Source organism: Malaclemys terrapin, chromosome 4 (assembly GCF_027887155.1).
Source record: "Malaclemys terrapin pileata isolate rMalTer1 chromosome 4, rMalTer1.hap1, whole genome shotgun sequence".
NCBI classification, from domain to species: Eukaryota; Metazoa; Chordata; order Testudines; family Emydidae; genus Malaclemys; species Malaclemys terrapin.
This window is the reverse complement of record NC_071508.1, coordinates 133,708,429-133,720,968: the sequence shown is the minus strand read 5'-3', so window position 1 is coordinate 133,720,968 and position 12,540 is coordinate 133,708,429. Positions and strand designations below refer to the sequence as shown.

Here is a 12,540-nt window from a genome sequence, read left to right as displayed (position 1 = left end):
CTTCAAGAGCTCAACAATTTGAAAGGATCTTGTTGGTTTTATTGTAATCTTCTAAATATGGAGGACATTTTCCACATACAGGATATAGATCTGACTCACAATGCAAACAAATGTGCCATTTCTAATTTGGGGTGAAAGATGATTCACAATAAATTTGATTTACAAGGAAACAATGTACAGTTTATAATTTGGGATGAAAACCATGTGGCTTGGATTTCTTGGGGGTAACAGCCCAATTTAACATTCAATTTTATAGCCACATTTCTAAGTTCAACTTGCAGCTTCCCCACCCATCTCTTTTCTTGACCCACTCAATGTGCAACAGGCCACTTTTGTTTGGAAACTCGGAGTTCTTTTTAACTAGAGAGAGAGAGAGAGAGGTTTATACATATGCATATTAGGAGAGATTCTTGCCTAGGTGATTAACAATACTTATTTAGCTATTTTAGCCTCTGTAACTGGAGAGGGGAACACTCAACCTTGGCTGATCTTTGGGGTCCTTACTGTCACATGATGTGAACCATTTTCTTATTGTCCTCATAGGTAGATCTTATTTTGAGATAAACAGGTAGATAGCTTTTCTAATTTGAGGGCAAGAAGGAACAATTGTTAGTTATTAATTATTCAAGACATCTGTCCCATATCCCTTACATGCCTTATTCATCTAATGATTACATTTGCTCTTAACCAACTGAATGCAAGTTCACAGTATGATATTGGGCTAAGTCCTTTTCCCAGTCACTGCTTTCTAAAATACTTCCCCCCCGCCCCGCATCCTACTTTCTTGGTTCCTGGATGTACAACTTTGCCTTGAGCTGCATAAAAAGACGTTATTCAAGTGAGCCCAGCTTAGCCCAGTTCAGATCACTCTGTGGAACTGACCAGTTATTTACCATTCCAATTTTGCATCATCTGCAAGCTTTACCAGGAATGACTGTTCACTTCCAGATCACTGATAAGTTATTGAACAGCAGTGGACTAAGAACACATTGCACTGGAAACCCTCCCAATAGACTATGATTCCCCACTTAGAGAGCTAGTCAGTTTGAGATTTATTTTATGTGCTGCAGATTCTGTATAGTACTAAAGTATTAAATCAAATGCCTTACAGAAGTACACCAGTTACCTTGGTCAACCAAACTTGTAATCTCAAAAAAAGAGAGAGTGACCAGGCTTCTTCCATAAAACCATGTGATTAGTATTATGTTACTGTGCTTTAATTCTTTACTGATTGCATCCCACATCAACTGCTACTGTGGTAACTATGCACATGTATATCAAATAGAGCAACAGATGAAGATTAGGAACAGAGGGTCCTGTGGCACCTTTGAGACTAACAGAAGTATTGGGAGCATAAGCTTCCGTGGGTAAGAACCTCACTTCTTCAGATGCAAGTAATGAAGAGATGAAGATTAGATTGTCTGTCTCTGTGTAAGAGGTGGTAACAGCTGAGCTGAACATTCACTGCCAGTATCTCAACATGCAGAGCTTGGATTTGGCAGTTTTGACACTCTAGCCCAGTGATACTCAGACCTCAGTGGTTCAGGAGCCAAATTAGTGATCAACATTATCCAAGAGTCACAATAGTGTGAATTCATTGTTTCATTTACTATTTTTATTATATACACATACACAGCAAAATGACTGTGCAAGTATTACTTTATCAACTACACTTGGTTAATATAGTAAAAGCATCGTGAGTGGTTATGGTTTTAAGATCATGTGCTGCAAAGAGCCATAGGAGACACATTCAAGCGCCATTGGTGGCTTGAGAGCCTCAGTCTGAGTATCACTGCTCTAGTCCCTCATTCTGTTAAGATTGAAGCTGAGGCTCCCTACTGGAATTTTATTATTTTCCTGCTTAGGAATACTCTCAAGCTGCATGTTAAAATATTTGTACAAATCAGTGAGGTCTTAGATTTTTCACTAACTGTTCTAGAGTTCAGGAAAAGGGAATCAGAGGAAGAATAGGCCTGGAGTGGCCCTTTCCTCCCACTTAACAGCTTTAATAATGGCACAGAAGTGGAAGTTTCCATAGTAGCAACTGACTGATTTTGTGGGAGAGAACTTCTTAAATGAAAACGTGGAAGCTTTCAATACGATTTCAGGACACTGAGGAAGTTTTAGATGGACTTCAATTCACACTTTCAGGGATGGGAACTTGCATTTTGATTTTCTTGAAATACTCTTAAGGAAGATGGCTTGGGAATATTACAGTTGACTTTCAGACTATGCAGCTTAAAATAAATGTAACACACCCATCTAGTCATTAAGATAATGCTAACTCATTCTGCCACTTTCTCCTTCCTTTTGGAGGAACCACACTGCCACTTGAAAGAAACTGTTACAGTAGTATGCTCTTGGCTTTCGTGACTGACATATTAAACAGACAATTAATGCATCTAAGAACCTGCGTCATCTATATACCAGATGCGGAGGCAGTCTCAGGCTCATCTAGGATTCAGAGACCATTACCTGGCTGGTCAGGGCAGATGTGGAAAAGTTGCTATGACCTTTTGCTGGAGTGTGGAGGAGTGAGTCAGTCATAAGCAGTGCTCATTGACCCACACTTGGAAAGCAGGAGGATCTAGCCTTTAATTATTAAGGAAGGGTTTTGTTTTTGTTTTTTTTTAAATACACACATGCCAGTATATAGTTTCTTCTCTGACAGAGTACATCTTTGCTGCCATAGTTTTAAAAGGGGGGAGGGGAAAAGGGGAAGCTACTGAACTGGTTGGTGGAAGTCACTGGCCAAGCACTTGGAACTATGTTTTGTTGAAGTGCTAAAGTAGCTTTCGACAGCAGTAGCCTCTTCTGCAGGTGCATAGGAAATATTTTCTTTTCAGCTTGTTCTACTAGTTCAGTTCAATAACTAGTTCAAAGTTAAGAAACAGACCAGGAGTTAAAAGCAGTAAAGCTTGTTTTCCTCTTTCAATCCTTGAATTAAAGTGAGGTGTGAGAGGATTTCGTCTACTAGTTCTAAGATCTTGAAGGATATGGTGACCAGAAACAATCAGTTCAACTCACTAGGTACAGATAATACTTTTGTTAAATAAGTCACTTAGTTTTGTATATCAAAACTGTATTGAAAAATCCCTTTTCTTATGTATCCAGCACATTTAAGGTAGTTTGATTTAATATAAAAATTTTAAAATGTGATATTTGTGCATTTTTAATTTAATTCTAATTTTCATCCAAATGGAGCTTTACCCAAGTCTAGTAAATGTATCAGTCACCATTTTAACAAATGTAAAAGTTAATAATCTGAATTAATTGCAATTACATAGCTCAAAGTGTACAGATATATATCCTCAGCAAAAAGTACCAACATATTTAGTGTAAAGGTGGAAGTTACTTGCAAATCAACATGTTTGAATGTTACCGACCAATAAGAAAAACTTTTTTTTACGAAAATAAGGACAAATGCAAAATAAGATTAAAATAGATTTAAATTAAAATTTTCTGCTTGCTGATTTAAATTATTTAAACTTGATTTGTGTCACTTTGATTTAAATCAATCCACTCTGCTTTCCAACATTAATCTAACCTTTAAACCAAAATCCTTTCGGAATGTGTTATGGCTGTTTTTAATATCTATTTGCAAAATTAAAATTTTATTTGGGATTTCCTTAAGGTTACGGCTGATTTGTGAAATAAGTTTAACAATTTGGAGCAGCATATGTATCATGGTAGCCTCCAGCAGTCCCAATCAGGATTGGGGTCCCATTGTGCTGGATGAGAAACAAAAAAAGTAGTCTTAGCTGGGAATCAAAGAAGTTCTAAAAGCCCAGGAATCAGATCTTATAGAGGATGTAGTGTTTCAGAGCAGTTATGAACTATACAGATTTTTGCAAGTCAGGCAGATGTTTATTCTCCTTAGTTTACTTGTCAATTCACCCTGTATAGTTAATTATACCCCAGTATTAACTGTACCCAACTACTAATTCTAGTTAATGCAAAACAGATTCACATTTTTATTGAAGATCTGGAATAAAACCAAATCAACTGGAAACCTTTGCAGATGACACAAAAAGGTTGAGGGAGTGGTAAATAATGAAGAGGATAGGTCACGGATACAACTAATTGTGAACATATACAGCTATGAGCAAATAATGTAGGCCATGTTTACAGTACAGGAAGCAGTGACTGAATATTTGGGGGTCATGGTGGATAATCAGCTGAATATGAGCTCCCAGTGCAATATTGTGGACAAAGGGGCTACTGATATCCTCAGATGCATAAACAGAGGAATCTGAATTAGGAGTAGCAGGTTATTTTACCTCTTAATTTGGCACTTGTGAAACTGCTGCTGGAATACTGTGCAATTTTTAAAACAAGATTGGATGTTTATCTAAAAGATCTGCTCTAGCAATTATTTTGGGAAAGTCCTATGGCCTGTGTAACATAGAAGGTTAGACTAGATGATCACAATGGTCCCTTCTGTTCTTAAAATCTATGAAGTATTCCAAGGTCCCTCTATCAATTCAGCATTAAAAATAAAGATAACTTTGGAACTTAGAGAAACCAAATTCCTGATTTAAAAAAAAAAAAGTTACAGTATGGAAGATATGGCCATCTGGTCTGGTTTCACTGATTTATAACTGTTTCACAATGCTGACGTTAAGGTTTAGCAAGATTATGTTCTTCCCCTGCATCTGGTGTTCTGTTAGTGTATTAACATGCCCTATCTGCTGCTGCTTGATATATTTTATGTATTATCTCACTCCCCCAGTTACTTAGGTCTGAACACACAGTGCACTGTTCTTAACCATAGATATTACAGTTTTTTGTTGTGTTTGTTTGGTTATGAAAGTGAACTCCAGGATTATTACATAAGAACTTATTACATAAGAACAAAGAGAAACCTAATGCAAGTTTTGGTATTCTTGCATACAAGATGAAACCCTCAGAAGTGAAGGCTCCAATTTGTAATCTTGTCAAATACTGAGTATCAATCAATCCATGGCATCTGGAAATCCATTTACCACCAAATATTAAAGCCCCAGAGTAAAGACAGTTTCCCTTGCTTGCTGTAACCACTCAGTTTCCCCCCACCCATTTAGATGCCAAACCAGCATGTTTTCTAGACCTCAGCAGAAGCCAGTCCTGTAGTCAGAGTATGGTCTATCTAGTATAAGATGCGTTATGGCCTTATTATATTTATAGTACAGTCACAACTAGTTGTTTTGCACACAAATGGTGACCAAACTTAAGGTGATCAATTTTAAACATTAAATGTATTTTACACACGTTACCTTATGCATAGCTGCTAGCCAGGCTGCTGACAGCTTCTTGTTAGAATTGAAGTCTTCACTGGCAGTAAATTTCATCTGTGTGAGCTCCTCTGACCCTGGTGCCTTATACTGCAGGAGCATACCTGTGGCACGAGTATTGCCTCCTGAAAAGGGAAAATTAAAGTAGAGTCCTGAACAAGCAGTAGGAGAACAAAGTATTTAACCACTTGAGAAACAAAAGAAGGGGATGCTCTGTCCATAATCACCAATATAAAACTCATTCCCAATACCACTTAAATGCTTTAAATGGCCTGCATTAACAGCTGCTGCTATTGTACGCTACTGTGTGAGTATGAACCACAGTGTATTACCACAACCCAAAGCCAAGAATGCACTGTCAGAACATCACTCAGGGAAGCTAGCAGCAAAGGGAATTATTGCTGGAAATAAAGCCATTTATACCCTGACATTGCAAGAACATCTTTCTAGCTTGGAATTTTTTTTTAAGTGTTAAAAGTCTTAAAAATAAAGTTCATGGCAATTCACCACAGTATCTTGCAGCTTGCAAACAACGGAAGTTGTTATTCTTGTGCGATTTAACCATTGTTCATATTTTAATTAAAAAAAGAGGGGTCCTTGCTTGATAGGAAGTCAAGCTCACAGCACTGAAAGCTTTCTGGTCTCTACCAGATAGGTGGGAGGGCAGGTGGCCTCATGGTGGAAGCCTACTGTGAGGCCAAATAACTCCTGGAAGTATCAGAAAATGGGGTGTGTCTGCCACAGAGGATGGCTTCACTCAAGGAACTGTGTGGGAGAGCACCCCACCTTATAGAATTTATATTCTAGATGTGATTTTAAGTTATGATATTATTAATAGGCCATCCAGTGAAGACAAGTGAGGAACACACATAGAAATCAGGTTAGCCTAAAAATCAAGAAAGGTTAGTATGGAGTAACATGTACCAATGGCCACATCTTTCATACTGTAATGTTTTGTTTGGGGCATTTAGTACACTATTATAGGGTTAACTAAGTCACCAGAACCTTCAAAAACCAATCCCCTTGCAAGTCACCTCACCTGCCTGATCCAATGCTCCTTATGCATACAAAGGCCTCATTTATTTAAATGAAAAGATTATCTGCATAGGGTAGGGCCCCAAGGGGTCAGTATCCTTATGGCACTATGCAAGAGAAATCCAGGCACAAAGAACCTTGCACTAAGCTTCTGACCACATGCCCCATAATTACATTTATAAGTTAACGTGTTTTTCAATCTCTTTGCAAAAGGAACAATTAGATCCCTCTGCCCTCTCCAATTTACCTAGTTGGATTATAAAACTGAGTGCCTAACTTTCACTGTACTAGGACCTTGACCAATTTCAGATTGTTGCAAACATGATTACGTGACACTGATCTGATCTACCAGTAAGCAAAAGTCAGTAGTAGGTTACGTAAACAATACAGCACACAGCAAGACAGGAGAAAAACAAATCTAGTAAGCAGTATTTTCTCTTCATGATTTGCTTAGTCACAAGCCCATCGTTCCACCCAAAACAAAACAAGCAACCCCTCCCACACCACTTGGGCATAAAATAAATAGCTTCTCCCCAAAAAAGGCAGACAATCCTTATCTTAAGAATCAAATCATGCCAAATGTACTGACTGTCCAAAATTAAGGTTTTTTATGAAGATCCACTTTTAAAATCTCATGACATGCCAATTACATATGCAATACATTTCATGTACATGTACTCTACATACCCAGCTACACGAGACAACTGTTAAGATCACATATTGAAGCAGAATAGCAAGATAACTATCCATTTTGAATATGCACACTTGCCTATGTATTGTTACCAAAGATACTTAAAGAAAATCAATTTATTTACAATATTTCGTTATGAGGACTAAAACAAAGCTTCCAACTGGTGCTCAATAATTTCTATTGCGATTTCACCACTGCTTTGGTCTAGAAACTGGCCCAATAGCACACTGTTTGAGCACCAGTATTTTCTCTTCGTAAGACATAAGTGGAAGAAACTAAACTGCCTTAGTTATCAACCTACAACTCCAAAGCGATACTAAATTTTGGTCACTTTTTGTATGAAGTGTAAGTTTCCGTTTCCCTAATTTGGCATGTTAATTATGGATAGTTTTTGCTGAAATTGCAGTGATGCATGCTAAAGATATTTTAAAATAGTTTCCAAGGTCAAGACTAGTGTTCCCTGTAATTGCCTCTCCATGAGGAATGACTGCCAGAGCTCAAGTTTAAGACTTATGAGAACAGTCTTTTCTGTTCCATTTCCACCACTTCTTATTCTATTCCTTCCATCTACCCATTCCCTCTGCTTCCTCATTTATTCTATAAATGGACATTCAACACATCCACACCTTTCTTGCTCTATCCATCCTCCCATCTTGAGCAGCAGTACTTTGGTCGCTTCAGGAAGTGAACGCTCTAATGCCCACTCATTTGCATCTCACAAAACACATGTTTAAATCTAACACTTTTAAACACAGGTTGCCCAAAATTAATTTCAGTAAGATCTGTAGACAGCAAAGAGGAGAGGAAGAAAGCAGCACTGAAAAGGGCATCATAACAGCATGCTCAGGTGAATCAAGTTCACAACAACATTGCTGACCTTCCGTAATGTGTTGGCTCTCCAGAAGGCTGGTATAAGTGTGAATATCTTTTTCTACATCAAGAAGGTAGGCAAGCAGTGAGAAGAAAAATTAGTCAGAAGAGCAGTGAATAAGGAAATTAAAGGAGCAATAAGTTACACTCAAATAGCCACACATTTGGTTGATTTGAATATAGGAGTTAGTTCATTAGACAGAAATTACAGTGACTATACTGCTCCCACATTCCACAGATGTGAGATTTACAATGAAAGTCCAGTCGTACTTGACAAAATTATTAATGGTAAAGAATCACTTTTGAAATCCTTGTTCCCATTTTTTATTTAGTGTACTCTAATACTGGGTTTGCGCCTGATGAGCGTATTTTGTAGGACTTGGGTAAAAGTTAGTTACCTCATTCAGATTTCAGTTGGCCACAATCAGGGGTCAGGTGAAAAGTAAAGTTCTGCATGAGTGTTTGGTTAACCACATACCAGTTAGATGTAGTTAACAGTTTGTTAATTTGATAATACTAATTGGTCCCACTCTGTGGTTAGACTCTTATTTCTTAACATGTTATAGATAACATCCTCTGACACTGCACTTTCATCAACTCCAGAGTCTGTCCCTTATACTGTTGGCTTCAAGCAAAAGCAGGTCACAGCTGCGTCCTGATACTTTCCATTCTGATGACCAAAGTTCTTCCCCACCACTACCCCCACTCAATCAGGAGTGCATCTCTATGGTTCAGCAGTGGGAAGTGGCAGCAGGGAAGATGTCCACTGTCACTTGATTCAAGGTACAAAGTTCTACAGGGTTGAGGATCAAACGGTTAGAAGTCAATTCTGAATTCTTGAGTTTTCCCTAAAATGCTACTGTCAGAAGCCACAAGGATAGGCTTCCAAATGCTGCTGCTGTACTCAAGAGTGAAATGAAGCACCCATATCTGAGTGGTCAGTGTAAAAGATGGTGTATTGTTTTATTAGGTTAAAGAAAAGCATTGCAAATTCATAACTTATGACCATTAGTTTAGATTCATTGCAAGATTTACCTCCAGGAGTAAATCCCTCTGTAAGTATCTGGACAGTTGAAATCTGTGCAATTTCAATTTCATAATGGCTGTCTCCATCCAGAAACAGATATCTACACAACAGAAGAAAACATTGCTTCTTACAAGCGTGTCAGTTTTCAAGTTTACAAAATAAGTCTGATTCAAGAGAAACAACAGGTTCTACCAACAGTATCCTGACAGTTTATGTACTTTAACACAAACCTCACAGGGATTAATTACTACAGTCTTAATCGCAAGCAGTAAAGATAGGAAGAAAAGCTTTTAATAAAAACTCAAATTCCCCCTCCTACCCTCCTCCCCCCCTCCCCCCCCCCCCGCCAACCTTCTGATCTTCAGTTAAAGCCAGCTGAAAGCTATGGGCCAGACTGCCAGGTGCCTCTTGCAAAACTTCCTGCAGAGCATCCTCAAGAGGGAAAGTGACTGAGGCTTTTTGAAAGACATTGTCTAACTATCTATAATCTGAGGATCACACACAGCTCTGTGGAGGCTGGAACCTTATGCATGAGTTCAGTTTTTAAAATAAATATTTTGAAATAATTTTTTCAATGGTTAAATTTTTCCTCTCATGCCCTCTCAACCAGTACCCTTCCCATTACTGTTGGCAACACATTATTTATATTCCAATAGCACCTACAGGTCAACTAGGGTTGAGATCCCACTGTACTAGGCACTAAACAAACACACAACAGAAGACTGCACCTACCCCGAAGTGGTTAAAACAAAAACCAAACAAAAGCTACACACAGTAGGCAAAACAAACAAACAAACAAAAAAAACAAATGAGAAGTCTGGTGGCACCTTAAAGACTAACAAATTTATTTGGGCATAAGCTTTCATGGGTAAAAAACCCACTTCTTCCCCACGAAAGCTTATGCCCAAATAAATTTGTTAGTCTTTAAGGTACCACCGGACTCCTCGATACAGACTAACAGGGCTACCCCCCGATACTAGACAGCAGGCAGTTTGTTTAAAATTACACTGATTTCTTTTCACCTTTATTCACAATCAACCAACCATTCCTCTATCCTATCCACCTCCAATAGAGGAATACTCCACCTCCCTCTGATTGTAGGAGTTTAAATTAAGAAACCTGTCAAAATTATCTGAAGGTATCCTCCTCGCTGTTTCATCTCCCACACAGGAACTTCCCTTCTCCTCCAAAGAAAGGGACAGGGCACTCACCTGGTCTTTTGCATGCCACAGGTCCACTAGCAACCAATCACTTCCATCCCCCACTGAGGCAAGGGGCCCTAAACTGCCGCTCCATTCTTCCTACCACCTAACCCCACAACCTTGGGATCAGCAGATTCTCCTCTCCAACTCCAGAACTAGGCTTTCGTCTTTCAGAAGAACTCTAAAATTCACCCTTTCTTCAGTATCTGTTACCAAACTCCTAGTCCACACACTGGTCCTCTCCCATCTTAACTTTACAAGACATGTACCTGTCACCATCCTGAGGATTCTGCTTGTATATTGTACCTCTTTATCCCCAGCATTCATCTGATACAAGTTTTTGCAGATTAAAAGCTCTGAGGGGGTTAAGGACAATCTTCCTTTGTGTGTACATCACCTTATAGGTTTTGGAAGCTACCAGTATACAAATAAAAATTACACTAGTCATGTGGACTGTACAGTAGGCACAGTATATAGAATTCATTTCTTATAGACAACCAATTAGGAGACAGCAACAGTCTGTCACTACCTGCCTAACCAGATTCAAATTAACGGCTTATGTGCAAAGTGCTTCATAATATTCCATCATCAATTTCTGGAGCCACCCAAGTTTCTTAGGGTACGTCTACATTGCTAAAAACACCCCAATTTAAAACAAAACACAAACCCGCCACATGCACATAACTGCAGCAATGAGTCTCAGCGCCCAGGTCAACTGACTCAGGCTTGCTCTACAGGGCTAAAAATAGTAATGTAGGCATTCCCACTCCTGCTGGAGGCCTGGCTGAAACCTGACAAGGGGTTTGACCTCAGAGCCCAGGCTCCAGCTCAAGCAGGAACATCTACGCTGCTATTTTTAACCCTGTAGCATGAGCCTGAGTCAATTGACCCAGGCTCACATTCACTGCCGTGGGTCATTTTTTGCAATTCAGACATACTTTTAGGGTAAATTTTTGCTGTGATCAGCAAGGTTTCAGTAGCAAAAAACAACCAGACTCTGATGATGCAACATATAACAATAAGCCCAAAAGGGCTTACCCTCTGCTCATACCTAGGGCACTACCAATTTCACGGCAATGTGTCACTGACTGTGAAATAAGCCCTTCCCCATGAAATCTGATCTCCCATTTGCTGCTGGGAGTGCCCCAGCCTGGGAGCTCTTAGCTGTGAGTCCCTGCTGGGCTGGGGAGGGACAGGACTTGTCCTTCCCTTGCATAGCAGCTCTGGGAAGGAGGGTGGGAGGGAAAAACATCAGACCCACCTCTGAGTGCCTCCCCCTGCTGCAGGAAGCTTCCTGCCCAGCACCGGATGTTCCTGCAGCTGGCCGGGACTTGTGGAGGTGGATCAGATATCCCCCTGCTCCTGGGAGCATCCCAGCCAGGGAGCTCTTAGTTGTGAGTCCCTGCTGGGCTGGGGAGGGACAGGACCAGTGTTCCCTCTAGTTTTTCCCAACCATGTGTGGAATGAATTTTGTTATGTGCACTAATATGACACATCACCTCCATATTGGTGCACATAACAAAATTCACGTGATGGGGGTAGGGTTGAGGGGTTCGCAGTGTGGGAAGGGGATCAGAGCTGGGGCAGAGGGTTGGGTGCAGGGGTGTTAGGACTCTGGCCGGAGGTGCAGGCTCTGGGGTGGGGCCAGGGATGAGGGGTTTGGGGTGCAAGGGGGTGCTTCAAGACTATGGCAGGAAGAGAGGACCTGGGTGTGGGGAGAGGTCCCTCTCCCTGCTGCGGCAGCTCCAGGGCTGGGGCCGGGCTGCAGCAGAGATGGGGCCAGTGGAGGGCTGTCCTGGCCGCAGCAGGTTGGGAGCTGGGTTAGGTTAGGGCCAGGCATGGCAGCTCAGAGAGGGGAAGATCAGAACCACTTCCGGGTATCTTTTGGGTTGGGACCCCCACGGTTACAACACCGTGAAATTTCAGATGTAAACAGCAGAAAACATTACATTTACTAAATTTAAAACTCTGGCCATGAAATTGATCAAAATGAACCGTGAATTTGGTAGAGCCCTACTCATACCATGTACCCACTTGCTGATTCTGGAAACATTTTAGAGCACATAAACCAGCAGAAATGCTGTAGAGGCAACATACAAGCCCTCATGAAGAGCAGGGATGGGAAGATTAAACAAAGATTTAAAAACTTAACCAGATTTAACAAGTGCAGTTTCCATTCACATTTCTCACCTCTGGTTGTTGGAAAGTCGACAAACCATCATCTCCGATTTTTCTGATGTTCCCCGAGCAACAGAGAATGTAGCACCTTAGTAGGAAAAAATCCCCAAGTATTTATTCAATCATTCAAATGCTAAATTTGTAATTTAAGAAAGAAACAAAATTAGCATATCAAAAACTTTTATAAACTTTTGCACTTAATGCACCTATCCTAATGACTTGAACACTAAGCTACGTTATGCTCTCCATTTTACCCAATGTATC

At 40.1% G+C, this 12,540-nt stretch overlaps 1 protein-coding gene across 4 annotated transcripts in view; it reads right to left on the bottom strand.

Moving 5' to 3' along the window:
• The window catches only part of ZFYVE21 (zinc finger FYVE-type containing 21), a 34,893-nt gene that overhangs the window by 3,505 nt on the left and 18,848 nt on the right, over positions 1-12,540 (bottom strand). For 3 of the 4 annotated variants that reach the window (XM_054027464.1, XM_054027467.1, XM_054027466.1), the window contains exons 4-7: positions 12,289-12,364; positions 8,905-8,996; positions 7,877-7,930; positions 5,256-5,398 (exon numbers count right to left, since the gene is read on the bottom strand). In XM_054027464.1, the coding sequence (XP_053883439.1) occupies positions 5,256-5,398; positions 7,877-7,930; positions 8,905-8,996; positions 12,289-12,364 (365 nt within the window). The remainder of the gene's footprint in view (positions 1-5,255; positions 5,399-7,876; positions 7,931-8,904; positions 8,997-12,288; positions 12,365-12,540) is intronic. The other variant, XM_054027465.1, reaches the window with a different exon arrangement.